Source organism: Dromaius novaehollandiae, chromosome Z, assembly GCF_036370855.1.
Source record: "Dromaius novaehollandiae isolate bDroNov1 chromosome Z, bDroNov1.hap1, whole genome shotgun sequence".
In the NCBI taxonomy this organism is placed as follows: Eukaryota; Metazoa; Chordata; class Aves; order Casuariiformes; family Dromaiidae; genus Dromaius; species Dromaius novaehollandiae.
In genome coordinates, this window is record NC_088132.1 from 8,000,717 (window position 1) to 8,028,115 (window position 27,399).

A 27,399-nucleotide genomic window follows, 5' to 3' on the forward strand; every position below is an offset into this window, starting at 1 on the left:
TTAGCCTGACACATAAGGGTGACCAGGAAGGGCTGCAGATTCTGTGTGTAAGAGCTGGTTAATCTCACCAATTAATTACAAACACAGCACAACAGCCACGTGACTTTTTGCTCAGCCTGTCTGACAGTCTACTGTAAATCAGCACGTACTGAAAGATTCAGGTGCCAGCCTTTACATTTCTGCCAACAACTTTCCACACTTCAAATATTTTAACGATTGTCAGGAAAAAACCAGCCACACTCTGATCTACCAGGAAATTAGTTTTCAGTGTTTAGTTTTAACTGCTGCCACCACGCCTTTCTCCTAGTTTCACAGTTCAAGAAAAAATAAGTTAAAAAAACGTAATAACCAAAAGGGGGAAAAAATGTTCCCCATTAGTTACCTGTAGCACTGCCATTAGCATTTGCTGTGTAGGCCATGTCTGCTCAGTGATACATCCAGAACTAGCTTGTTAGGTGTCATGCAAATGTCATGCATCAAGTCCAACCGGGCATGCAACCTGAAACAAACAAGAAAAAGGCAGTTAAAAATGCACAGTTTTAAGCAGTTAAGTACATTGAGCAGTAGGCATTTCTCGGTGTCCAAGGTCTTATCTTTACTGCAAAGCTCACTCCAGTAATAACTCAGGGATATTCCTCCTGATTAGAGTCACATCTACCCACAAAATCCCTCAGCTACAGTGGTGCATGAAGTTGTGGGCTCTATGCCGATGTCTAAGGATAACTGGCACTCCAAATCACTCCTTGATGAGGACTTAACCAGCTGGATTTACACTGCTTTGGGTTGTGGGGTTTGGGGTTTTTTTCGGTCTGTCCTCATCTTTTCATCAGTTTGTCTCTAGCTTTTCTTGTACCAAGGCAGCTTCCTCAAAGTGTATGCAAAGTTTTAGATCATCCAAAGTTTTATATAAACACGGTTAGAGGATGTCAGGTACAGCAGCACGCTTACCACATGCATGTGCACGCAGACCGTGCGGGACAGCTGCAGTTCCTTCACTCAGATGTCATCAAAGGGGTATGAACTGCCCCACATACCCAGCAGAGAAGGCACGGCCAAAAGCAGCCCCTGCATCCCTACGTCCTGATAAGCCATTTGGCCAGTGGCTGCTGTATCAAAGGCCTGCACAGGGGACCAGAGCCGACGCAGACCCAATGCAGCTGCTGGTCAAAGCGGTTTCACAGCTGCCTGAGGTATTTTGGTGCTTTATATTCAGCCTGCATGCTGCAGTGTCAATAGGTGTATGTGAACTCCAGCCACACTGACTGAAACCAAGAAGTGGAATTGCCTTAGCTCAGGCTGTCAATACAGAAAAAGGATGCTTTCGTCCTACGCAGGTCATGGCAGAGCAAAACTGGCAGCAGCTCTGCAAACCAACCTTGCTGAAGGGGCTCTGGCTACTCCTTCTTTTGCCTACTGTAAGGGCAGTCTGACTGCAACCCTCTTCCCCAGGACAACAAAATTTAACTCAGCCAGTACTGCCAAGAAGCCTCCTGTTGGCTCTGATTCAAGTTTTCTACAATCCAAACAGCATTTCACTTTGTTGACTCAGATAGGTGGAGCTTAGCTAGATGAAGAACACCCTGCTTCTCCGACCCCAGTTTGACTTACACTGACAGCTCCTCAACAAACCAGTCACATTTTTCCAATTATATTTGATTTTGCTCTGACAGTAGGTGCACAGAAGTATTTATATAAGCAGATTAGCAAACAAAAAGAGAATTCAGCAATGAGTGCAAACACAGTGTGAATTCTAAGTCGAAGACACACCAGCTGAGAAATTAGCTGTCTCTTATAATTGATGGAGCTCCATCACAAAGGCTAGCATAGCTTAGTTTTTCCTATATAGAAAGAAAAGCACAAATCTCTTCATTTTTGGCATGATCTTGACATTAATTTTCCAAGAATGTGGAAAAATCTCCATTGCAACCCCTCCTCCAGAAGCTCGCCCATATACTCTTAAATTTATGGTCTCTTGTTGAAGGAATGGTGGGAGACAAAGGTGTCAAAAAAATCCAAATGAGCAAAAGGTTACAAACAACAAATTCAGGCGTGCAGCACAGGCTGTGATGCAAAGTGGCCGATCAAAAGATTCCAGGCATAACAATAATATCAGATTTCTGAAACAATGAAGCATAGTGACAAAAAAACAGAAATGCATCTAGCCAGCTGAGTGTGTAGCCAGGACCAAAGTTTAAAATCCGTGAGCTTTTAGCAAAATATTAACTATTCCTTTGCAATGGGAGATATTCTAAAGCATCACTCCTGTGTCTGCCTTTGCATTCAGGACATAAAGAGATGCTCTAAGTTCAAGGAAGGCAACTTTCACCTACCACAATGAATACTTACACTGAAAAATCATCACCTACTTACACTGCAAGCCACAACCCACTATCTCAGGGCGGACTGCACTCAGCAGGTCGTTAAACACTACCAGCCCTGCACCCAAAGGTAAACAGGGCTGAATTAATTCACACCCCTCCAATGTGCACAGCACAGCTCTGTCCTTCTTACAGCCCAGCCTAGAACAGTAACAGGTGTGTGCCTCTACTTCTACTATATACTTTTACTATATACTGCTGCAGCACAATGGCTTGGACCACCATAAAACTAACTAGTGAAACAGGGTAAAACATCCACACCTTTTAATGTAGCCCTTACTTTATCAGGCAACTCCTGCAACTTTCTCTTCCCCTTGAAGCAAAAAAAGCCAATGGGAGACTGTGCTGAGGAAACCTGCCACGGATTTGCATCAGTCAGGCCCAGGTCTTCTGCACATCTTCAGCTTCTTCTTCAGCACTCCTGCAGGGTGGGATTTTAGCTAGCTTACTCGACTCGCTCCACGTGGCTGCACAACTACTACTGCTGATACAACCGATGCTGGGAGACTGTGCAACTAGGGATTGGTAAGGGGAGAGGAGAAGGGAAGGGGGCTGTGTGGTTGAATTGACTCTTTTAGGAGCAATGCAGTCCCAAATAAGGGAAGGTCAGCCACAAAACTGAAGTCATAATTAAACCCATGCTGTGGTATGTCTGAGAACTTCTGTGATGGGTTTAAAAGTAGAATTTGTTAAGCAAACAAGCTTCAGCATATGCATGGTTTTGGTTAGTACCAAAGTAGACTTGAGCGTCTGCACCTTAACAGCTAGAAGCTAAAGACATTTAGTGCAAACTTTAACCACTGTAGAGAGCACCACAAGCAGCATCAGCTTAACTGCACCTCCATTGAAGTCACTCCTTTAATTCAGACCTCAGGCCTTGCCTTCACAGGCAAAAAGGCTGAGCAGTCTTCTTCCTTCTCATCAGTGCTTTTGGCTCAGTCAGGTTGCTTTAAATTCCTTCTCACCACTTCTTAGAAAACACAGCATTCAGTCCTATGTACAGGGTTTTTCAGAGGTACAACTTCAGAGTTGGCTACCTGCTTCAAAAACACTAGTCAGCATCATGAGCATGCATGAGGAGAGCTTCCTGGCAACAAGAGGCAAATGCAATTGAGGGAAGAATTGTCACAAAATGAATAAGAGACTGCTGCAAGCCAAAAGAGGGCCTGAGGTCTACATTTTGTTGTGGCTTGAAGAAATATAATTGAACTGGTACAAACTCCCTTCTGGGTACACTTCTATCAGGCTCAAAGTTGTGCAGGCTTAAGTACTTCTGTTAAGAAACAAACTCAGTTTAGTTAAAACAATGCATCTTCTAAGCTTAAATCAGGATGAAGAAAACAATTCATGAAACGATTTCAGTCCAACAGATAAGAAAAAAGAGAAAAATATAAGGTCTCACCATCTGCTACTTAAAGTAACTGGAAGAATTGGTTTCTTTCTTTTTTTTGCATGAAGTGCAACTCTGGTTGACAACTTCCTATTAAACAGCTTTCTAAACATGGAAAAAATCTAATCTAGAACTTCTGAAACTACACTGAACATGTATTAACCATTTCTAGAACAGTACTGAATGTAATTTCACCAGCCACACATACTAAGCATAGCTGCACTTCTAGACTATGCTCTGGGCAAAGTACTGGATGACACCGGAGATCAACTAAAATACACAGAGGAAGAACACTTGGCCTGCTCTACACATTCTTCAGTACAGACATCCTACAAAAGAAAATTAGCAGAGGAGCTAACATATTCCATTTCCAACTCCACTTTCTGCCCATGTGTTTTTACATGCTTACCCCGTGCCTGCCTGTGAATAGTGATTTACAGACCCAAGGGCAAATGCAAAACAAGCAGAGACTAGCTATATAAAAGTGTTATTGCTCAATGAAGCAGTTGTTTAAAGTGTTTTGAATTAGATATTCAAACTCTGCTGTGCCCTGAGGTTCAATAGCAGGAACCTTAAACACAAATCCAGGATCCTCAGTTTCTGCAAACTAGCATGACACACCAGCTTTTACAGTTTTTTTTCATAATGGGAATTCCTTAGGCAGAACATAAAGCACAACCCTGTCCTAATCACAAGGGACAAGAGCTTTGCTTCTCCTTTGTGCTGCGTCTTGTCAGGTCACCTACCCCTGCGCTGGTATTTCTGAATTAGAAATATTCAAGTATACATCTGTCCTGGCATCCACACAGCAGAGCTGTAGACTCAGAGACACAAACCAGGCCCCCCAGGATCCTGGGTTTTCAGACTTCCCGTTTTGTTTGATGTTCGCAAGAGATGCTTAAGACTGGAAAACGTGGAGTTTTGATGTAAAAGCAATTGTAGAAAGGCAGAACAGCAATACAGCAATTAAAAGCGAATACAGTAACTAAAATATAGTAATTAGAAGAGAAATACAACTCAGCTCTTAACCTGGAAGAGCAAACATGAATGCCTTTCTGTCCAAAGGCAGCAGTCGCTTGTGGGAAATGGTGATGCACAAACACTGTTTGTGGAGTCTGAAGACAACAGGCCTTGGCTTCCCAGGCAACAGAGCTTTCGAGTAACCAGACAGGCATATCGCCTTTCCTTTTTGTCATGGCATGCACGGACTATTAAGACTAAACGGGCACATAAACCACTGAACACAAGCTCCAGATCTGCAGGTATCTTGAACCAGTCAAGGGATGAGTATGGCGATGCTATTGCTTAAGACCTGGCCTAAGAGTAGGATAGTTGTGGAGTACAGCTTTGCCGGATTCAAAATATTGGTTTGGTTTGTTCTGGTGGCTTCACTCAGAGACTCTAGGGAAGAGGCCCAGGAGAGAAACCAGCTCTGTAACCATGGCCAGCAAGCGCGAAGTGGTGATTAACCAGGCCTGGGTTCCAGGCTAGTCAACCCATGAGATGCCACACTTGAGGAAAGACTGATACTGCTCAGTTTTTTTAACAGATTGAGATAAAAAAAAATTCTACCTGATGCTTCTTGCTCAGATGTCATTCTAGCAGTAGAACTTGCCCAGTTTCATCCTGCAAGATGCAGATGACATTCGCCAACAAGAGCCAAGATAAATGCAAGATCTGTCTAGACACATGGACGGCACTCTCTCTAGCTACAGGAAGGAATTGACACCGGAAATCTTCCTTCCGCTCACCCAGAGGTGCCAGCACTTTCCAAACCTATGTGATTCTGCAGGAAGTAAGAATGCCTGCAACCTAAATCAAGCTATCAACCAAATACACCAGGTGCAACTGAAATGAAGCAAGGATTGAAGCCAACAGACTGGGAACAATTTCAAGTTTCACCTAGTTACTTAATCATGTAACAATTAACCCATTCACATACATTCTAGACCTAAGATCTTTTTATTTGTTGCAGTCCACATCGCAAGCAAAGCTATACAAATTCAGTGTCCTGTGCAAGTCTCACTAACTGACCAAAATAAATCAGTAACAGACTGTTTGCCTAGGCCTTTCTGGCCTAGCCCACCCCAAACTGCAGCAGTCAAAACACTGGGGTCAGTATTTCCTGCAGCCCCTCGCACAGTGGTCTGTTGTGGTACAGTCTCCTCCATCAGCACGCATGATGCTTAGGACAAAGATGATACTTACTATATACGGTATAATAGGCAGCTGATTTTGGACTGTATTTTAAACAGGCAATCAGAAATAAGCCACCTCTTACTATGGATCTTCTCTTCCAATACCCCCAGAGAAGCACATTTCTGCAGGGTTAGCAGTAGGATGGGAGCAAAGCAGCCATGTAAACCCTTTCAGCAGGTAAGTTAATTAACAAGATACAGCTACGGTCAGCATGAATTTACTTGCCTGGTGTGGGCCTGTAAAAGGTCTCCTTTCAGCAGAGCTCCAGGCAAGAGCTGAGCTCAGCTCTGCTGGGAAGAGAGAGATGGCTCAGGAACTGGGACCTGAGTCAGCCAGCTGAAGGAGCAGGATGCCCAGAGAGCACCTCGCAACGGCACGTTCTCCCCTTCCGCCACAAAAACGAAAAATCAGACCCAGCTCCGAACTTTGATGCTTTTGGTCCACAGACTCCCAGCTACTGCAGTGTCAAGCTCCAGTTCCCAAGTTATGTTGGAATTAATCGTTAGTTACTTTCACTGGGATGTCTGAAACTTTCTCCCCCTGCCCCACCCCCTGCCATCTAAACACACATGCACTAAACTGTCTGCCTGCCTTTTTACTTCTGCAGGCAGAAAATACATTTTCAACTCTCAGTAACCCAAAGGTCTGAGGGGTATTCAGGCTTTTGCATACTTAAAAATGATCTCCTCCTGATCTCCTGATTTCCTCTGCCAGAAAGCTTCTATTTCACTCTTCCAGGCCATTTACCTGCCACATAGGAGATGGGCTTTACTAGGCTGCTTTTAGAAGCAGCAGTACTGCAAATGTCTCAGAAAATGCACACACATGAGAACCTTCCAAACACAACTGATTCTTCCAGCTACTTTAAAAAACCTAGTGATTTTCTGAAACTCCCCAGTAGCGCTCTATCACCTTCATTGACAATGACAGCAATGCTCTAATAGCAGCTGTTACTTTCTAATTTCCCTTCATAAGCAGTTATCCAGAAAAGAAATCAGCTGTTCTACGCAAACCACTCATTGACTTGCTGGTACTATGCAACAGATTTCAAAATACTACCAAGCAGACGCACAGGTAACGAGCACCCTACGGGATCACACAAATGGGTCATCGAGACTATTTTGTTTTCAATAGCAGCAACAGGAGATACTACTTGAGGGGAGCACACAAGCCTGACCACGACTGACAGTCCATTCTTGTTGTACTTGCCCAGCACCCACAACCACTGCATTGGGAAGGTCAGAAGCTACACCCCTACCTCCTGATTTTATTATCTCATCTATTTTTGAACCTGCTGATACCACCTGCCTCTGCGGCCTCTTGGGGCAGGAAGTCAATACTCGCTGAGTAAAGAAGTATTTTCTTTTCTGTTTTAAACTAATATCCTACCAATTTCATCGAGTGTCACCCAGGTCGTTGCGTTGCAGGACTTGGTGAACATCAGTGCTGATTCATCTTATCCACACCCTTAATGATTGTATAAACCTCAATCTTTGCTCCCAGCTGAAAAGCTCCATCCTTTTCGGCTTCTCCTTATAAGGTACCTCCATGGCCTAGGTCATTTTGCTTACTCCTTTTTGTACCCTTACATATATACTCACCATCTGAAACACCCTCACCATAAACAGCCTTTTAATAAAACCTGGCCACTAACAAGAACAACCTTATGAAACAGAGCAAAGTACATGCAACACTTTTCTTTCTAGCATGCCCAGCTTGGTTATAGCAACCAGCTAATACATGCGAAGGAAAACCTCAATTTCAGTAATTTCTGTCAAGCAAGAAAGAGTTAAAACAGCAAAAAAATCCCTTATCAGCAACTTTCCCTAGTATAGGCCAGAGGTTGGACATAGCCTCCCACAAGGTATCCGAATGCCCATCAGGCAGGCCTAGTGGGCTTTAGGTAACCATACCTGTTCTCCAAGGTCCAGCTAATCCGGTATCAGCCAGGAGAGGCAGTTCTCACTGTTTTTTCACTATCAGGATCAGTCCTGAGTATTAAACAGAAGTCTTTGCATGGATTCTGTATGTTATATACGGCATGCTTTTGGCACTCCTGATAAAGTTGGACCACAATCTTCTCAGTTTGCCCAGTCTGCTGATTTGGTGGCCCTCCCTGTGTGGTGGCCCACTTTGAGTGTGAACACAGACAGGTATATTCAGATGACACCCAGCACAGAGCCCTGCAAGGCCCCCACCCTCTACAGCCCGCAAAAATTCCCAGACTAGCCAGCTGCTCTGGAAATCATTCCAGACGTTATTACTGTCATCACACTACGCTACAGAAGCAAAAAAAAGCTCTTCACAAGGCTGCACAGCACTGTAACTCAGAAACCAATTTCTTTTTATAGTAGTAGAGCAAAAAAAAAAAGAAAATCAACTAGAAAAAGAAACATAATCCAAAGTAGAGAAAGCAACTTTTAATATATATAGTATTTATATTTATATATTTATATATGTATATATTTATATGTATATATACCTGAAATTCCTGATGTGTGATGTTGGAGACACTCCCTTTGGCTTATGCCAATGAATAATGAGTCACATGAAAGTAGATGAATTCAGACCGGTACAATACTGCTATGGGTTGTAATGCTTGCTGTGACAGGGAGCCCAAAGGATGCAACTGGGCTATCCACATTTTTCTTGTGGAGAAGTGGGAGGGAAAAGGCTTTTATGGTTTGAAGTCATTCAGTCTGATAGCTCAAGAGGGAAACAAAACGTTTGTTGAGCAGCATTTTCATCCACCAAGACAAAGACCTAAAGCCAGCACCAATAACAAATGAAAAGGCTTCTGGAGGAGATGTTAAAGTACAAGAATGTGTGCACAGGGGGATTATGCATACAGGCCAGCTGCACTGCACCTCTGGCCTCCAAGTGCTGACAACTCTGGAACTGCTGGGCCAGCAAAAACTCTTCCACCTCCTCCTGTACAGCATGTACATAAGCTCCCAGTCACATTTTTCCACTCAGTGGGGCAGGACAAAACACAGCATCCCCCTCACTCACTCGACTTAAATATAAAGTGTTGTCTAACAGTTGTAAATACACATGTGCACATCCCAATACTTTGAAATGAATTTGTTTTTTTACAAGGTAGATAAACTTAAAGGCTGAGATCAATAAACCAGTCAAGGATGTTTATAAAGCAGCTTATGAAATGCACCATGATGTCATTTAGGCTTTGTGTCTGAGATAAGCTGCCCAAACTCTGGTAAACAGACAAATTTAACTCTTCTATAACGTGTCCACGTATTTAGTTTTCAGTGACATTTCACACACAGTGGTACAAGCATGAACCAAATTTAGAGGCAGACAGCCATATCTCAGTCTGGCTCTTCTTCTGATTTTAGGTCTGAGAAAGAGTCCTGAGATGCTACACATAGTCAGAGCAGCTACAAATCTACCAAGACAAAAGGGTGACATGCATTGCAACCGTGGTGCTGGGTGACAGTTTCATAGACCTGCGTGTCTGACAGCATTTGCCCAGGTATTTACTCCACAGTGGTCTCCAGCTGACGGTGTACCTTTGCATAAGATAACTCCAGCAGCAGATCAACTTTGTCCCCAGTCTAGCCCTATATACTGCTACCTGCCCCAAAACAAGACCCCAGTTCCTGGTAGTTTTTTCCACACCCTGTTCTGTTTCTACTAAAAGTACTGTGGATTTCAATATCAACCTCTCCTTACCATGTAGGAACAGAAAAAATGATAGTTTGTTTTTTTGGTTTTTTTTCCCCCATGGAGAACTTGGAAAACTGCTGGAGCAAGAAGACAGTACTCCAAAGGCTGCTCTCTCACTTTTACGCTGTCATGGCTTATAACAGAGGATTGCCAAGCCCCCGTGCCCATGCAACTCTACAGCCCACATCATTACTAAACACTAAACTACACCTACAGACTCAAAAATAACATGGGCCCGTTCATCTGTAAGCTGCTGTGGCCATTCTGAAGTGCAGAGGGACCACACCTCCTTGCAGTGTGTATACTGCACTGAGACCTCAAGCACACTGCTTCCTCTCTTGGCCAGGGAAGACCCCTGAAACATCCTCCAAACTGCCTTCTCCTCCCACCCCATTACACAGCATCCCTCAAGAACAGCCAACACGCACATACACTTATTCTTGCCTCCTTGCCTGGCCGCAGACCATCTGTCTGAGGCCTCCTCCCTTCCCCTCAAGGCAGGGGCCAGCAGTTCCTTGATGCAGATGCTCATTTAAAAGTTTGCCTTCATCCCAGCGGTGTGTAGGCTTCTCCAGTTCCTCCTCCAGAGCCACCATCTCCAAGCCATGGCTTGTGGAGTGCAGATATCCACATACCAGAGGGAAGGACATGGGATTTCACAGTAGCAAATACCTGTCAGCCACGCCACAGCACTCAAAAATCTCCCTCTTGCTAACCCCTCGTTAGCAAGCACGCAGAGTGGTATTAATCCACCGAGTCTTTTGACCTGGAGCTGACTGTCTGGAAGACCTGCAGCTGAGCACGACAGGGACAGATGAGCTAGGTATTTTCAAACGCTCCCCACTTAACAGTTCACTGAGAAGGATTTGTCAGCTTTAACTGCCTCCACGTTGGACACGGCCAAAAACATCATGCTGTGTACGTCCAGCCACAGAGCACTTACCCCACCTGAGCGAGGTGACCTCGAACTGGGACAGAGCACTCGTCCTTTAGAGGGGGTACTCTCCGCCGCCAGCCGAACGAACGTTTAAGCAACTTGTTCCTAATGCCTAGGAACTTTGTCACTTAATGCAAGTAATATAGGTCAGCACCCAGTTCACATACACGGTCTTCCCCTCTTTCCTAAGAGGGTTAGCTAACACGTTTATGAATTATTCAAAGCACCCTCTTATGTTCATGCCCGGCTTCTTTTTCAAACAGCTATACTGCAGCCAACGCTGAGAAGTGCATATGCACTTGAAAGGGTGCTGATCAGTTATACAGATTTTTTTTTCCCCTCCTCTTATGGAGCCAGGCAATTAAAACTCAGTGAATTATCTCACCTGCTCAAGTATTCTCATGTAATTCCTGCGTTTGGTTCCTGGCATGATGTACATACAGCTTCTTTACACCTGCCACAGGAAGCCAGCTGGGAGGGGAGCTCACAAGCACAGAGGTGTTCAGCTTTCTGGACATGGGTAGTACCACTGGCAAGTGCAGGATCAAGGCCTACAGCACTGAAATCCACTTTCGCACAAGCAAGTCACATCCCAGTAGTAAACTAGGGTTTCATGCATTTCGCTCTTCATTTCATTTTGCTGAGGCAAGCAAACACATGTTACATACAAGGGACCATCTACATCTTACTATATGTTCCAGAATCAAAGCTGTAATTCCCCCAAATGAACTACGGATATAGAAGTTACATTCCCATAACCCTGGGATAGTGAATCCAATCTATGCAAACTCCAAAAAGCCTACCTTTCCGTGTAGATCCATGCCATCAGAAACTTCTCAGTTGTTTTATTACTGGCTAAAAGCATATTAATGAAGAAACAACAAAATAAACCCCATCTTTACAAATCACTGTATGAGTGCACAGATGTAAACGTATGGCTGCCTACCTTTAACCACTAACCAAATTCTGTGAAAAAAAGGGAATACATGAATTTATTCTTCTGAAGAGCAACACAGCAGGGCCTGTCAATGAAACAATGCATCTTCAATGTGATTCATGTGTGTCTTTGCAAAATGCCACTCCTAGGCAGGAAACTATGTAGCATGCATAAAACTAAAACCAAATCCACTGTTTTTAGCAACAAGGGAGAATGGCTTCTACATTCAGACACATTGTCTGCAGAACAAAATAAACTAATGCACTACTACTAATGCCCTCCCAAAACTCTTCCAAGGCCCTGGCAGAAGGGCACTTTCTTTGCTGAGATTATTCCTATCCACAACCCAATTCTCTAAGAAAGTAACCTATATTATCAAGCTCTCCCCACCTGCAAAGCACATGGATTTGTTATTAACACCCAGAGCTGAGGGCAGATCTATCTGTCTTCCTGTTGGAGACACTGCAAAAAAAGAAAATACACAACTTGTGTGCCTGCCCCTCCCCTTCCCTCACCCTACACATAATAAAAAATGGAACGGTGGAATTTGAACGTCAGTCCCTTGCAGGAAAAAAGAACAAATTATTGAGATCTGCACTCAAATTTCTCAGGCCAGAGCAAAACTGAAGTGCTCTTCTGCAGCCAGTTTAATTTACCTGTAAGGGAGATTATTTTAAGCAATACAGATACTGGTCAAGACATAAAATCAGTGAAAGACTGGCTTTAGAGGAGAAGACTGTTACAGTAGAAGTTCTCTTGCTTCGTATGTTCTTAGGTGGGTTGAAGATCTGTCTCCCTACCATACCTATTTGGAGGAAAACTTTCATTCTAGGCTTATTTCTGCTGTCAGGAAAGCATGCCCCCAACCTAGCCCTAACCAGCCCTTAACCGCCACGTGCTGCAATTCCTCAGAGCAATAGGTCCAACACAAAAAGCAAGTAATCAGAAGCTGATTTGTTATGTTTTTATAAACTTCTACTATAACGGAAGAGAATAGACAGCCAGAAATACTACAAGGCAACAGGGCATGTCAGGATTAAAGACGTTTACAAATACTCACTTTTTGCCCCCCTGTGTTTAATATCTGTTTTCTAAAGCTATATAATCATTATAAGAGGAAATATTAACTTCTACCCTTTGCTCCTCCTCACTGTGCTGCGACGATTCTCATTTTTTTCTCACTATGCAATAGCAAATGAAAGCAGAGAAGTTATAACTGAACTTCTGTTGACACATTTATTGCTAATTATTAATCCATGTTTTGCCCTTCGTTTCTGACATTGTACCTCCAGTAGCAAAGGGCAGCCAAGGAAATGAACTACAAGAATGCAGCATGCTGATGTCAGCCCGCAGTGAAGTTTCAAAAGCAGAAAAGGCATTAAGTTTCTTAAACATTTCATTTTAATTTCTCATTTTAAAATAACATTATATATCCATACTTACACATAGAGGTATGTCCCATGTCGTGCCATTAAGTGATACCATAAACAACAGCCTAACCAATTAAACAGCACAGTATTCGGGAATATTCTACAATTTCACTACTCAAAAAGCTTTTATTTTCAGGGTGGAAGGCTGTCTGCAAGTTGGAAGCTCCCTTCGATCATTTCTGCTAGAGGCACATTTTGTTGAGAAAAACATGCTCTGGTTTTCAAAGAGTACAAAAGTACAGAGTACAAAAGCTGTTATAGTTTACCTCTACCAGTAGGGAATTACTGTAGAACTTTAACATGCTGTCCTGTAAATAGGATAACAGTTTTTCCAATGCATTAAAAGGATTGCTGCTTCATTCAAGCAGTCAGAAAAATGGAAAAAGAATAGAGAAGAAAAAAATAATAGACGATCAAAATGCTACGACAAAGTTCAAGAAAGAGAAACTTTAAGCACCAAAATGTTCAGCTTAGTATGTAAATCATTGTTTTAATGCTCTGATTTAAGAAACAGACTATTTATATATGTAACTGAAAATTATGATCTAAGCATTTATTTTTGCTGTACATTAAGTATTTTACAGCACAGGTAGAATGGGAAAAAAGAACATACTTTACAAAACAGATGGAAATTACTGGTGAAGTTCATATTGGAAGATATGAACAGATTTTAGCATGCTTCTTACCTGCTGCCATCACACTGAACATCGACTGCTATGAAAATAGGACATTACTAATGAGAAAAGGCTAGCTGGGTCACATCAAAATAAAGTTCTTAAAGGCTGAAAGACAGCATTAGTTCCCTTCTAAGTATAGCTAAAATTCATCATATGATAGCTCAGGACACATGGACAAGCGCTATTTTCATGAGTGGCTGTGAAGTAAGACATGCTCCCGGAGGGCAATTTTGAGAAAGGTAAATGGTGCTTAAATAACGAAAGTCTGATGGAAACCTCTTCAGTTCATGTTGTCTCCACTCCCACGAGAGCAATGAGGAAAGTAAACGGCAAAGGTGGACAGACCAAAGCTGCTTGCCGAGCCTCACTGGGCACCACCCACCTCACAAACCGAGGTGCCAAGTCACGCCAGCTGCGACTTCCCTGCAAACTGTGCTCAGGTCTGCCAGGAAAAAGGAATTAAATGGTTAAATTAAGTCTTGTACCTTCAGCGTAACACCTGGCAACTCCGTGTGCGCCTCTCTTGATTTGTTCAACTAAAACCAACTCTCAACTAATTTTAAGAGAATTGTCATGTATTTTGGTGCATAAACCACATGGGAACAGTCACTGTACAGCAATAGCTAGTTTAACTGTGATTACTGGTGAGATCTGTAGTGGGTGGCATTAAAAAAAACAAACACAAGTAGGGGTTTAATATGCTGCAGAGTGATCCTGACTAAGTCACCAAGCAGCTACCCCACACTGACATCTCAGATACCACAATGTGTTCTCAAATAAGTGCTATACAAACAGTAAGTGAAGATGAACTTCGCAGTGGGCATCATGACCACAGAAAGCAGACCTGGGGAACTTCAAAGGTATCTCACTTCACCTGCCTTAGGAGGAGTTAACCAAAGCAGCAGCTGGACTTCCAAAGTGCATTCAGAAAACGACTCATAATAACGGGAGGGGATCCCCAGACAGCAAGCGACTGCAATATCCCTCTCAGTGATATATATAGTCTGCTCCCAGATGCAGGAAAAAAAGTAGCATAAAAGCAGCCAAAAATGAACTTCTTAGTATCAACGTTAACAGCAACACTTCCTGCCCTGTAACTAATAACGCTTTTTGTCCTAAATAGGAGGGGGCCTTTGATGCAAGAGTCAAGAAGATTTATGAATATTTACAGGGTAAAAGCAAGAGCAGATTGACCTCGCACGCAGCAAAGTGCCTCCTGCCACTGTCCCACCAGGAGCTGGAGCTCGGTGTGGCTCGGCGCAGCCGTCACCCCTCTAGCAGCTCTGGGCAGCCGCCCCGCATCAGGGCAGCCCCCTAAACTGCGACTCCTCCCTACACACGGCGACCTGCACTTGCTCTGTGCGCGCTGACTTAGGGCAGCGTATTTTGGAGTTGGGCAGTTTTTAGCTCACATCCTAATAAACGCAGCCGTGCATGCGAACGCTGCTCTATCACCCCTCCTCCCGAAGCGTTTTGCGTGTGGCTGCTATGCCCAGAAAGACTGAAGACACAGAAACTTTGCCAAAGGTGCCAATTAGCAAATATGTGGGAAGGCAAAACCTGAAGAGACATAACATTTGGCAGCAGCTACCTGCTGGGAAAGGAAAAGCATTAAAAGTGCAAAGAAGTCTTAAGAAATTCCACTTTGTTCTGCTCACTTGAAGCAATCAACAGCAGCACAAGGAATGCTGTTGTTCAGGGAACATTTAGTTCTCAGCATGCAGGTTGCTGAGAAAAGGTGGGACAACACACACACAAGAAATTTCTTATATTCTCAAGAACTGCAAATGTACTGACCAGCCCCTCCCAGCAGCTGCAGGATTTGTGTTTATTTTTATGCCTGCAATAACAGAATACCTGTCAAAACAACTATGAAGATAACTTACTAAAAAAAAAAAACCTCTTTAGGAATCAAAACTACTCAAGAGATATGAATATTACCTGTCAATATAAATTTGTTCTTATTAAAAAGTGCTGATAGAAGTCAGCAAGGTAGTGTTGATTCATGATGGAAAGACACAACTAGTGTCTAAAGAATTAATTTCACCCCTTGAACAGCTTTCAAGGTCTGAGTTACAGCAGATGTAAATATTGCAGCTTGAGGTTTTAACTGATTAAATGTTGAGCACATGTTAATCTGTTTGTGGGATTCTAACAGAAGGACAAAATCAGAGAGACAGCAAGCAACAACAAGGTATTTGGACACGCCTTCAAAAATATTGTCAGTTTCATCCATTCCTCTTGCAGAGGGAAATACAGTAGAAAAACATGTTCCACAAGCTGTTGTCCTCATCTAAGCTTTTATTTGTTATGAGGATGACACATTCCTGAGCTCTTTCCTCTATGGCATGGAGAAATATCAGTCTTATCAGTGTAAGATGCTGTAAATCTGAGTGTTGAACAGAACCAATCTTAGAAAAATCCAGTCAGGGCTACAGAAAGCCATCTTCTCTCCAAAATTTGATCATTTCCAGTCTCCACAGTGCCCCTTAAAATCCTGCATGATATCACTGATTGATAGCTACATAGCCTGTTTATGTACAAATAGACTTTGAACAACATGAGCACAAATAAAAATTCCATCTCAGACTAAGATTTTATAATAGCACAAAGCCAGAAGATTTCAGAGTAAAACAAGATAGTTTCTACATGAACAAAAGCTCCAGCCCATGTACCCAACTGCAATCATATTTTCTATAAAAAGTTAACTTAATGAATTTGAACAAACTGTGGTTTAACTCCAAAAAAGAGGCCTCGTTAACAAGTCTGCGGTATCAAACTCTTCTGTGCCCAAACATCAATTAATCGTAACAAAAAATTATCTTTGCACATTCAAACTACAACACTTAAATCCTGTCCGAGGGCCACTGTGAAGGAATGAGTTTTTATTCAGATTCTGGTGTCAAGGTTGGTGGCTTTTAACCACCGTTCAGGTGAAACCTTTCCAGTTTATTCCCAAGATTGCCAAAAAAATCAGTGGGCATAGCCTCTACAGAGCCGCCACTAAAGGGGATGGGACGGAGAACAGACAGACTGTTGAGGAAGCATCAATACTTTTCAATATTCCCCAGGGAGAGCTGTGTTTGGCACCAGCTCACAGTTAGAGCATGGGTGGAAATTTGCATTGGTTAGTGTAGGAGGAATAATTAACAAGAATAAGAGATAACCAAATCTCCCATGTGTTTTAATCATTTCCTACCAACTCTCTCACACCAACCTCTAATCCTAGACATGGTTATTTACTGTTTATTGATTTAATTTATTGCCTTTATTCTTTATGTCCTAATCAGTCCTTTTCCTGACTTTGCCAAATCCACTGATTAAATTCAGATTATTTATGTGTATTACGAAAGGGAAGTGTATCACGTCAGCTTCTGACAGCCTTGTATTGATTTTAGCCAATTCTCTTCAGAACATTTCTGAGTCTATACAGGGGTGCAATCAGACAGCTGTGCTACTCCTGGACAGGCGTTAGTTCCTGTCCCTAGAGCACAGATGCTGCAGGAAACTGCCTGATGCTCCTTACCAACGCAATGCGAAGCAACACAGGATAGCAAGACTTGCACCGTTTACATCAGGCCAAGAGCCACGCTATTTTTGCCAGGAATATTTCTGCACAAACACAGACACTCCTCTGCTGATGAGGGGCAGATATAAAGGAATTATGAGGACCTTGCTAGATTTTCAAAAGGCATAAATCTGCGACAGCAGTTACATCTTTTTTTAGAAGTACATTTTGAGAGTTAGGCTAGTAACATAAAAGGTGTGTAACTACAACTTTACACTCCCAAAAGCTTCTGGAATTTGTTCCAAACCGAAGACCTTGACCCAAACAAGATCTGCTGTCTGTATCTTCTGTGGGCAGAAGGATTATATAAATACATCTTTCCCTAAGCGTTTATATGTGGCTCTGTTTGCCTCACAACTTTTAATACATGATTCGGTGAGAATATGCAACTCTGGCACTTTCTAAATTCAGACGCTGTGCAAACTCACTGCTCTCTTGAGTGGATATCCAGAACCTTACTCTGAATCTTGCAGAGGGAGGGCAGGGACACAAGCACAAGCCACCGAGACGCGCTGGTCCAGCTGCACAGGGAGCCACAGCTGGTGCTGGTAAGTCTGCAAAGACGGCAACACACAGCAACACAGGGGAAAAGGGCAAGTTCCTCGAGACGAAGACCAAAATGGCCAGAAACTACGCAACTCTGGACAGGGGTGACCTGAGACTTTTTGTTTCCTCCCTCCCTTCTTTTTCTTTTTTTAAGAGAGGCCCGCAGCTGGGCAGATTTGAGCAGGTTTCAACAGAAACAGGTAAAAAAAGTTTCTGCCCATTGCCAATTTTGGGTGTGTTGTTTCAGCCTGCAGGTCCTTGCCCTTGCCAGCCCACGCTCGCACCCCTGAGCTGACGGACAATCCTGGCCAGTCCCTCCTCCTGCGTGGCCTCGCCTTCCCTGGGGCTAGACCAGGCAATCCCATAGCAGGCCACTTCCGAGGGCTAAAAATAAAATAAAAACACAAGGACACTCCGCTAATTTAGTTCCCCAAATCAGCCCACGGTGCAAGGACCAACTCTAGGCATCAAGCATGGTGTGGCCAGCCAAGGCAGAGGGGGGAAAGAGGGAGCCACCTGCCCTGCAAACATCCCCAAACCAAGCCCCTGCCTCCCAACTTTGCTGTCTCCTCCACCTTAAGTGAGTGAGCACCGGGAGCTGAGATCAACTAAAAGCTAACACCGAACGCCATGCTATTACTGCCACCTACTTTGCAGAACATCATGCAGAATATCAACTGGTAAGCAAAGGGTGCACAAACACCCAAACTTTCCCATGCATTACGGGTAAAAATGTGCAAGCATTGGCCCATGCTAGGCAACTGTTTCAGGAAATTCACAGCAGGGTCCAGGCCAGGTCAGTGCAGTTGCTGTGCACACATCCCATGAAGATTAGAGCTCTCATGAGTGGCTTGGTTGACCCAATATCAGCCTGTTGCTCAAGTCTGTAACCCACTCCGAACACCTTTTAACTGCCCAACAATTTGCAGATTAATTGAACTCCATTAAATGAAGCCAAAACCTTCAGACAAGGGTTCAAGATCATTTTATTTGCTCTTTAAAATATTTTTTTTTCTTTTTGCTTACTTTTAACAGGATAAACTAGATCTTATCCATTCTATTTTAAAAGACCTACCCTATTCCAGCATAATAAGATTCACTAAATTGAGACTAAGGTATTTCATAGTTGCTGTTTTACCATTCCCATTAAAAGTCTAGCGGATTTAAGTAGCCTCTGCTTGTGCCCTGGGAAGTGTTACCTTGCAACACCCCAGCTGGAAAACAGAAGGCCCCAAGCAGTAAACCCTAACCTTGTAACTCACTTTCCAGACTTGGTCAGTCCCTGCAGGCAGAGTATTCAAAGTGCTGACCAGCTCATCCAACTGCAGACGCCACTTATTAACTCTGCAAGGTGTGACAACTTTCTGCTGAAGTAGTTTGATCCACACCAATTCCAAAAACAAGAGAATAGGTATATATGCCCTGATCAGCCTGGAAAATAGGATTTTTGTAAGCATCATTTAGATTATTAAGCAGAAAACTGGCTCAAGTAGTGTAGACACTGGTAGCGATATCATTCTTATTTACTGCAAATTGATGAATGATCAATAGATAGGAAAAAGGACCAGAAGCTTCATGTCCCAGCATTATGACTCCTGCTTCAGGAAACTTTGTATTTCTCTCAATTCAAATGATCTCAACCAATGACACAGTTCACTAAAAATCTATGCTGAGACCACTGGGCAGAGCTTTCTTTGGAATAACCCAACCTTTTCCTATGGAGGCTTTGCTACTGCAAAAGATACCACATCAGTGAGACATAGCTGCACGTATCAAGCTTCCTTTCCCCTCTGGGCAGAGCACTGAACAATTGTTCCTGTCAACAAATTTCTCCTCTGCTACAGAAATATCCTTGACTTAGAACAGAATCAGCTGAGTGGTTACTGCATAATGTGAACTAGTTATTACCCAATTTTCTGTAACTTTTATATTACAGCATGTATTTATTTCCATTTATCTCTGGTAGACCACAATCTCTTCATCAGCACTGTTAGCTCTTTTGAAGGTCGTCTGTCGCTCTGAACTGGGAGGAGGGGTTGAGGTTTTTTGTTTGTTTGTTTAGTACCGCAGTGAGACAAACAGCAGTGATTCTTACTAAGCTGCCCTGGGGAACCAGTTTTCCAGAAATATTCCTCTATAACGTTGCAGTGCGAATACTGTAGAATGCGCTGTTGGAGGAAATCATAAATGGGAAATAGAGCAGAAGGGCTCTGGGGGGGATATTTAATTTAAAAAAGGGGAAGCGGAAGAGTAAAACATTCTTGTTTGCTTTATCCTTCTCCAATACTAGACAGGAGAAAAAAACAGACAGAAGAGAATGTGATAACTGAAGCACACTTTCCCCCACTCTTTTTTAAGCTTGGACATGCTGTGCGATTTTACGGACAAACCAACTTCATTTTCTTTATTCAGAATATCTTGCCTAACTTCTTTTACAAAATGTATGACTGCTCATTCACTCTAGAAGGAAGGCTGGACACTTCCATGAATGGGCACTAATCTGATCATACAGTATGTTGTGGCTCTAACCTGGTTATCTATCTATCTATAAGGACAGAGATTGCTTAATTCCTTATTTAAGTAAGTGCTGTCCTAGCAATCTGAGAGAAATAACCCAGTCCTTCTCAGGACTACAGCTGAGTGAATTACAGCTTTGACTAACCTACTATGCAAATCAGTTTAACAGTTTAGAAAGGGAGATTTTGTAAGTGGGTAGAAACCTGATTTTAGTAGTATGAAGGACCACAACTTGCAGCGTGGCTGTGAATAGCAATTTCTGAAGCAGAAACACATTTGAGAGGGCAGCTAAAGCAGGATGGTGAGAAACCAGGCTACGACCAGCAGCAGCACAAAGTCATAACAACTCTCTGCCCCACAGCCAACAGAATTGCCAGAAATATATTAAGTGAGGCAAGAAACATATCACGAGTTGCATTTAGAAGAGACATACTTCTGCTTTGCTCGTGTTTCCAGTTATCTGCCACTTAAAACAACAGGGCCATTTTCTAATGCAAAGATTCCCTGAAGTAGCAAGATAAGTGTTTCACATTCAGATGGTAATTATTTTGCATAGTCCTCTAACCTTGCTACTCAGTCAAAGCAACAAAGAAGGTCCTCTGTCAAGTCTGTGGGTTCCTGCTTTGCCTTTCAGGTCTTCCCAGAGCTGTACGTTAAATCATTCCCTACAAGGACAGAGCTGTGACAGAGCACCAGCATTTTAAAAATTTTCAGTCAAGACACAGAAATCCAGACCAATTCACAACTGCCCTTTGCAATTATTTATGGAATGCAAGTAAATACCATCCAGTTCACTTATCTCATTTAAAAGAAATCGGAACTTCAAATTGTATTATTTTTCCCAAAACTGCCTGCTTTCTTCTCAACGCCATCATAAAAAGCAGGTGCATCTTTATTTGAAAGCTTTTAAGTATAGACACACACACAAGAGTACATGTATTAACTGGCTCTTGCCTAACAGGTATCAGGTTCAATAGTTTTCAAGCCAAGATTTATTCCTTCTGTTGATTGTCTGCTAAATTTTTTCCTGTAAAAAAGAAAAATCTTTTCTTTTTTTCTTATCTCTTGCAGCTTGCACAAGTCCAGGAAAGTTTCTGTCACTTCAGCAGAAGGGCATCTGGGACCTGACTACCCAATTTCAATTAAAAATTTCATAATTATTTCTCCTAACAGTGGCCTTAAAAAGTTGACCTTAAAAGCTCTGTATCTGATCAACAGTCTCAAATCATTAATTTCAATTTCTTATTTGGATCGTGTACGAGACCCAAATGAAATACTACAAAATACTTGGTGTATCTAGGGCAGACAAGGTTTTCCAGTTCATGCCTGTATGATACTTTTTCTACTCAAGATGCATCATGGGCATAACTAGGAACAATTCCTTACACTTGACAGCAACTTCTTTCCCCTAACTTGGAAAAAAATGCAAGTGGATTTGTCCTGTGGATTCATTATCCTGGGCTCTTTTCAGAGAATTTCTTCTTTCTCCTGGTAGGCAGACCTTGTTAAGGAGAAAATATACACACACAAAGAGATCAGTCTCACAGACACGCTTCTGGCAGGAATGGCTCAAACCAACATGGAAGTTTACTTTTTCCAGTGTCTAATGGCTTCACATCCATCTACTCAGGAAACAACTTCAGATACCACTTCTTACTCTGGGTCTACTACTCATTTCCTTTCAAGGTAAAGTGGCACTACTTGATTTCAACAGCAGATTGCCAAGGTTCACCAGGATTTTACTCTCGTGTTGACCTTCAAGTGCAGGAGAAACATCTTACATCCTGCTGTTTAACTAAGTTTCTTTCTTTATGTTTATTAATACTTTTATATTAATATAAGGAAGATGCCATCTTTTTTAATTTTGATAGTTTCTTCAAGATATCTGCACTGGGTACACCTGTTCATCCACTGTCAATATCTGGACAGGAATCTGTAATAACAGCCAATCATTTCAAGACGCTTTTAAAGCTTTATCAATCATCCCCGTGCCTTCAGCAGAATCCTCCTCTTGGGTTACACATGCAGCAGCTCAGGTATCGGCAGGTCTGTAGAAGTGAGCAGATGACTGCTCAGCCCTACAGGACTTTAGATGCACAAGGAGAAAGCAAAAAGGAGAAAAATGTATTAATTTGCAATTCCAAGAATGGGCACCTCCTGCCAAAGCTTTCCAGACCAGGAATACCCATTTCCCCTCAACATGGACGTGTGGGGGGCGGGCAGTGAAGCGAAAGGTGCTCCTGTCATCGCTGCAGAATGGTCTTTATGCTGAATACTGTATACTGCCATTCTTGCAATTTTCACAATTAAAATAAGCTTCCCATAGCACTATCCACACTGCCATCTAGTGCAAAAAGTTGTGGGTTTTTTTTTAATACAAAATAAAGACAGAAGGAAAGAAGAAACTGATAGTTGTATGCAAAAGACAGCTTGTGAGGTAGTTGTCCCATAGGTACCAGGGAAAGGAGGTGAGAATTGTAAACCCTCCTCTCACTCCTACTCGGGGGCCAACACGGACGACTCTTAGTGTTGTTAAAGCAGACCACAACACCCAGAGACCTCCCGTAAACGAAGGCTAGAGAAGAAAGAGTTATTCACAGACAGAAATTAGACTTTATTACTAAACCAGGTATTGGTAACACGAGAGGTTTTCCTGCTCTCCTTTTAACAAGCACTCCAATTATACAGAAACCAGGGTGTGCCTGGGAACCGGGCGAAACGCATCCAGCAAGTGTCAGCCCACGGGGAAAACACGCAGCCTCACCCCAAGCGGGTGGCAGGCGTTACGACAAAATTATTATTTGTGCGTTGCACCAGTCATCGCCCTACGTCCGCAGCCAGAGCTCCGCTGGCGGTGGTGGCCGGCCGAAGCCAGCCGCGCAGCACCAGGGCTTGGCGTGGGAAAGCGCACGGGCAGGGCTCGGCTAATGCCCCACGTGGCTTGCGTTTCACTTGGGGTATAGCGGTGCCTCCGCGGGACGCTGAAAAGTGTCCGTCTCTAAGCAGTCCGGCTTTTTTCTACATGAACAGCAGGGATGTCTGCGTACGAAGCGCAGCACCCTCCCCCTGTAATGAGCCGCCTGAAAAAGACACGGCTGTGAGAGTAAAAATCCTTCAATCGGCAGCCTGATCAGTGTGACTTTTGTTGCTTCTTACGCCTGGGATTCGTCATCAAAATTATACAAAGAGATTGGCGTCCAAAAAGCCTGCCTACGCATGGCTTTCAGGCACTGTGCTCGCATGGTCACTTCGCCCAGCACCTCTTGCAGGGGCAGGGACAGAGGTTTTCCCCTAGTAAAGGAGACTCTCCCCAGGACCACCGTCTTTTGCACGAATTCCCTCATCACGTTGGAGCCAACGACCTCAAAAGTAGCACTAGCAGTTTGGCCATACTTGCTCTTAATGATAATGCCAGAAGAGAAAGGCAAGTTCTTTGGTTTTGCTAAAACGCAGCAAGTTCCATCAGTTCACTAAAAAAAATACAGGTGTAGGAAGGGAGGGTCTAAACACAGGCACCTGCATATTGGCAAGAGTCTAGAACTTTTTTTAAAAAACAACAAATACTTTGCTGCTGGCACGATCTGAAAGAGATTCTCCATTTCAATCAATTGCTAGAAGTTTTCAGTGTGGGGCCCTAAAAGTCTTTGGAAAAAAAATCCCAGGAGCCCGTGTACACTTTCTGGACACCGTGGAAAACGGGCGCTTTCTGCGTCACTTCGCTCGCCTGTACTTCTAAGCAGCTCGGAGAGGCTGGGTCACCACTTAATCCACGGACGTGCCCCAGCTGGGCACCCTTCTTTCAAGTGGAACTACAAAGCCTTTTCACTTGGTAACAGAAGAAAGTTCACGCCAGAAAAGTGGACGGCGCTGTGAGAAGAAACGTAAACGAGGCCACAGCGCTGACGGCCCCCGGATAAATCCAGTCACCCCTGCGATCAAGAGACCAAGCCTCGCTGCATGCGCACAGGGCTGCAGTCACCTGCGTTTACCGTTTTGTTTTCCTTCAGCAACAGAGACGCTTTGTCTCAGATTGAGCAGATCCGTCACCCACGGGTTGAGCTTTTATTTAAGAAGAGAAGGGGCTGGGGGAAGACTCACCTTCACCTCACCGAAAGGGAAGGGAAGGGGGGTGGAGGCTAAGGGCGCAGTCTCCAAGGCATCAAGGTCACTGAGATGGCGGCGCTCGCCTCCGGAAAGGAGCCGCCGCGGCCGTCCCAGCTGTCGGGGCCGCGGCGATAACCTCTCCCGGACAGGCACGAGCCATCAGCTACTACTGTGAATTTAGGAGGCTTCTGCGTTATGCGTGGCTCCGTCCTGCTGTGCCAGGTCCGGGCTAGCCGGAGCCAGCCTGCTGCCACCCCATCGCCCTACGCAGGTGGGCATCGCTCGCGGGGCTCCACGGAAAGGGCACTCCTAAAGGAAATTTCACCCTGCCAACAAGTCCTGCTTGAAAAGCGATCAGCTGCAAAGCAGGGCGAGGAAAAACAGTCTTTTGGCCCGGGAGGAGGGGAGGCTGAGTGCTTGCCCTTGCCCAGCTCGCCATGTTTGAAACTCCGGTCTCGCCATCTGCACCGAGGTGATGAGCAGTGACACCGGTGATATCGTGGCAATTAAGAGGCCCAACCTGAGCAGCAGGGAGGGAGAGGAATTTTACCAGCAGACGCTAATGTTTCCTCCTCTCTCACACTCAAACAGTGACTACCAAACACCATGAAAAAAGAAGCAAGTCTTTGCTAAATATGTAGAACCCCTCACCTCTCTATTAAAGCATGCAAGGGTAGAACAGGATCTCCTTGATTCCTGCTCTCCTCCTCCTCCTCTTTCAAGCCTAGAATTACTCAAAGGACTTCGAAATGGAAGTAGAAAAAAATACATTTAAGAGTTCCATGATCATATTTTTTACCAGTTCAACCAAGAGTTAGGCAACAAGCCTCTGGCAATAGCAAGAAAAACCAGATTTTTTCCCAGTACTCAGCTATCAATACAAGTTTGGGCAGGAGGGAGAAATTCTGTGTATTTTCAGTCTCTTTCAGATAAGCCAGTGGGAAAAAAACAAATCTAGTAATTTCAAAAGTCTGCACTCATACTGAAAATCCCATTAACAAAAAGTGATACTAAATATGTGGCTTTAAAAGGGTGAACAGGAACAAAAACTAGGAGACATCAGACAGCATAGAAAGAGAACATAAAAACGAGGTATATTCACACAACATATAAGCAACCTATATAACACCTTGCCACAGGATGCTGAAGGTGCTAAAAGTCTACACAGATTTTAAAAACCTGATGGAAGAAAAACACAATGAATTTGTCCACCAAGGGCTATTAAAAGACAAAGAAACTACCTCTGGCCTGGGAAAGCTCTGAACCACAAATTGTTGGAGGTTGAGTATATTCTGAGGATATATGATTATGTGCTTGCCCTGTCTCTGTACTCTTCCCTAGGCATCTTTTTCTGGCCACTGTCAGAGCATACTGAACTCTGTGGACCCCGATCTGATCCAATACAGCCACACCTACATAAATAAGACAGAATAAAGTGAGAGAGAGAAAGCACAACTGAGGTCCAAGTTTCTTCCACTAGCTGCATTAACAGAAGTGGTTTAAAATGACTGTGTTCTTTTACGCATTTTAATGTCATCTTTTTAGGGACAAATGCATGCTAAATTCTGTAACTCTAGAAAGAGCCTAAGCATAAAGAGTTTGCATTTCTCTTAAAGCTTTCCAGACAGCTCGTTTTTCAGTTCTCTGTTCTTTCAGTTAACACTTGGCATTTCCAAGTGATTTGGAACTACATTTCAAAGGAGGTACAAGTTCTGCATCCTATCTCCACAGACACATGCCAAAACTTATCCAGAATTGCTAACTAAATTTCAAAGGCATGGAAATACTTGAGTAGCTCTCTGTCAGGTTGTACAAGAGTGCCCACAGACAGAACTGGTTTGGGGGAGGGGGCAGCTTGTCTACAGATGGGGCATTTTACTAAAGAACGCCTAATATAAATTGCACAGTCCTTGAGAGAAGCCTAACAAATCTAGGGATTATCAGTGACTAGGAAATAAAGGCCCTTTTCACACCCACAGCAGGTTGCACGGAAAATTTGTTATTCTCAGGTGGATGAGACAAAAGTCTGCTCACCTTTCTGGTTAGCATGGTTTATTTATACACACAGCATGTTATGAAAAGCAGTATTTGCAAAGGAGGCTATCCTGTTGAACACAGAGAGAGAGAGAGAACATCCTTCAGGGCATACTCATGCAGATGCACAGAGATAGAGACGACAGCTTCGTCCTCAAGCGGGCTGGCTCTTGAGAAAAACACGGAGGCCCTTGCTGCCAGACAGCTGCTACGCTCCCCTCAGACCTGCCACAGCAGCTCCTGGGAGCCTCGGGAGCTCGCTGCGTTTGTCCCTCGCTTTCCTTGCTCGCTTTAAGCTGTGTATCTCGGGGGTTATGTCCAGCAGCACCTTCTTTTCTCTTGAGCCACGCTATTGCATGCACCAGGGCTTTGGTAAGGGGGGGGGGGGGCAGAGCCCTAAAGGAAACCCAAGCCTCTGGAGCAGCCTTCTGCCCCAAATATTCTGAAATCCAAAAAGCAGAGCCTTCAACAGGTTTCTTGAAAGACTGTTCACACATGTTTACAATGAGTAAAGCATGAAAAGCTGTGTGGCGTGGGGTGCTTGCTCCTGATGGTAGGTATGTCCTTCTCACAAATGCTGGGGCGGGGGAGCAGCTGGATTCAGTAACTGCATTTATGGTACAATCTTGTGCAACCCAGCTACACTCACCCTTCTGCTCACCTTGGCCCTTGTGGTTTCTGCACTAGGAGACAGGAGGGCTAGCAGAAGACTCTGATATTGATGAGTCACTCATCCAAATCCTTACACTAATTCGCTTGCATATGATACTGAAACCAAAGCAGAATGATTTGTACAGTATTAGCATTGTGCAATAATAACAGCACAATTTTTTACAATACAGTGCAGAACAATCCTAATTCCACGTGAATCAAAACCCTGGTAGTGGCCTCATATTTGACAATCAATTCACGTGGTGTATCTTTCTTGCAGGCTGTAATTTCATAGACTTACTCAGAACATTTTGGGAATACTGAAGCTTCCTGACCAGGTGACA

The 27,399-nt window shown here is 43.6% G+C and overlaps 1 protein-coding gene across 3 annotated transcripts in view; it reads right to left on the reverse strand.

The window, feature by feature from the left end:
• The window catches only part of KANK1 (KN motif and ankyrin repeat domains 1), a 130,230-nt gene that overhangs the window by 52,013 nt on the left and 50,818 nt on the right, over nt 1-27,399 (reverse strand). For all 3 annotated transcript variants that reach the window (XM_064501458.1, XM_064501459.1, XM_026100516.2), the window contains exon 3: nt 383-499. In XM_064501458.1, the coding sequence (XP_064357528.1) occupies nt 383-419 (37 nt within the window). In that variant the 5' untranslated portion in view covers nt 420-499. The remainder of the gene's footprint in view (nt 1-382; nt 500-27,399) is intronic.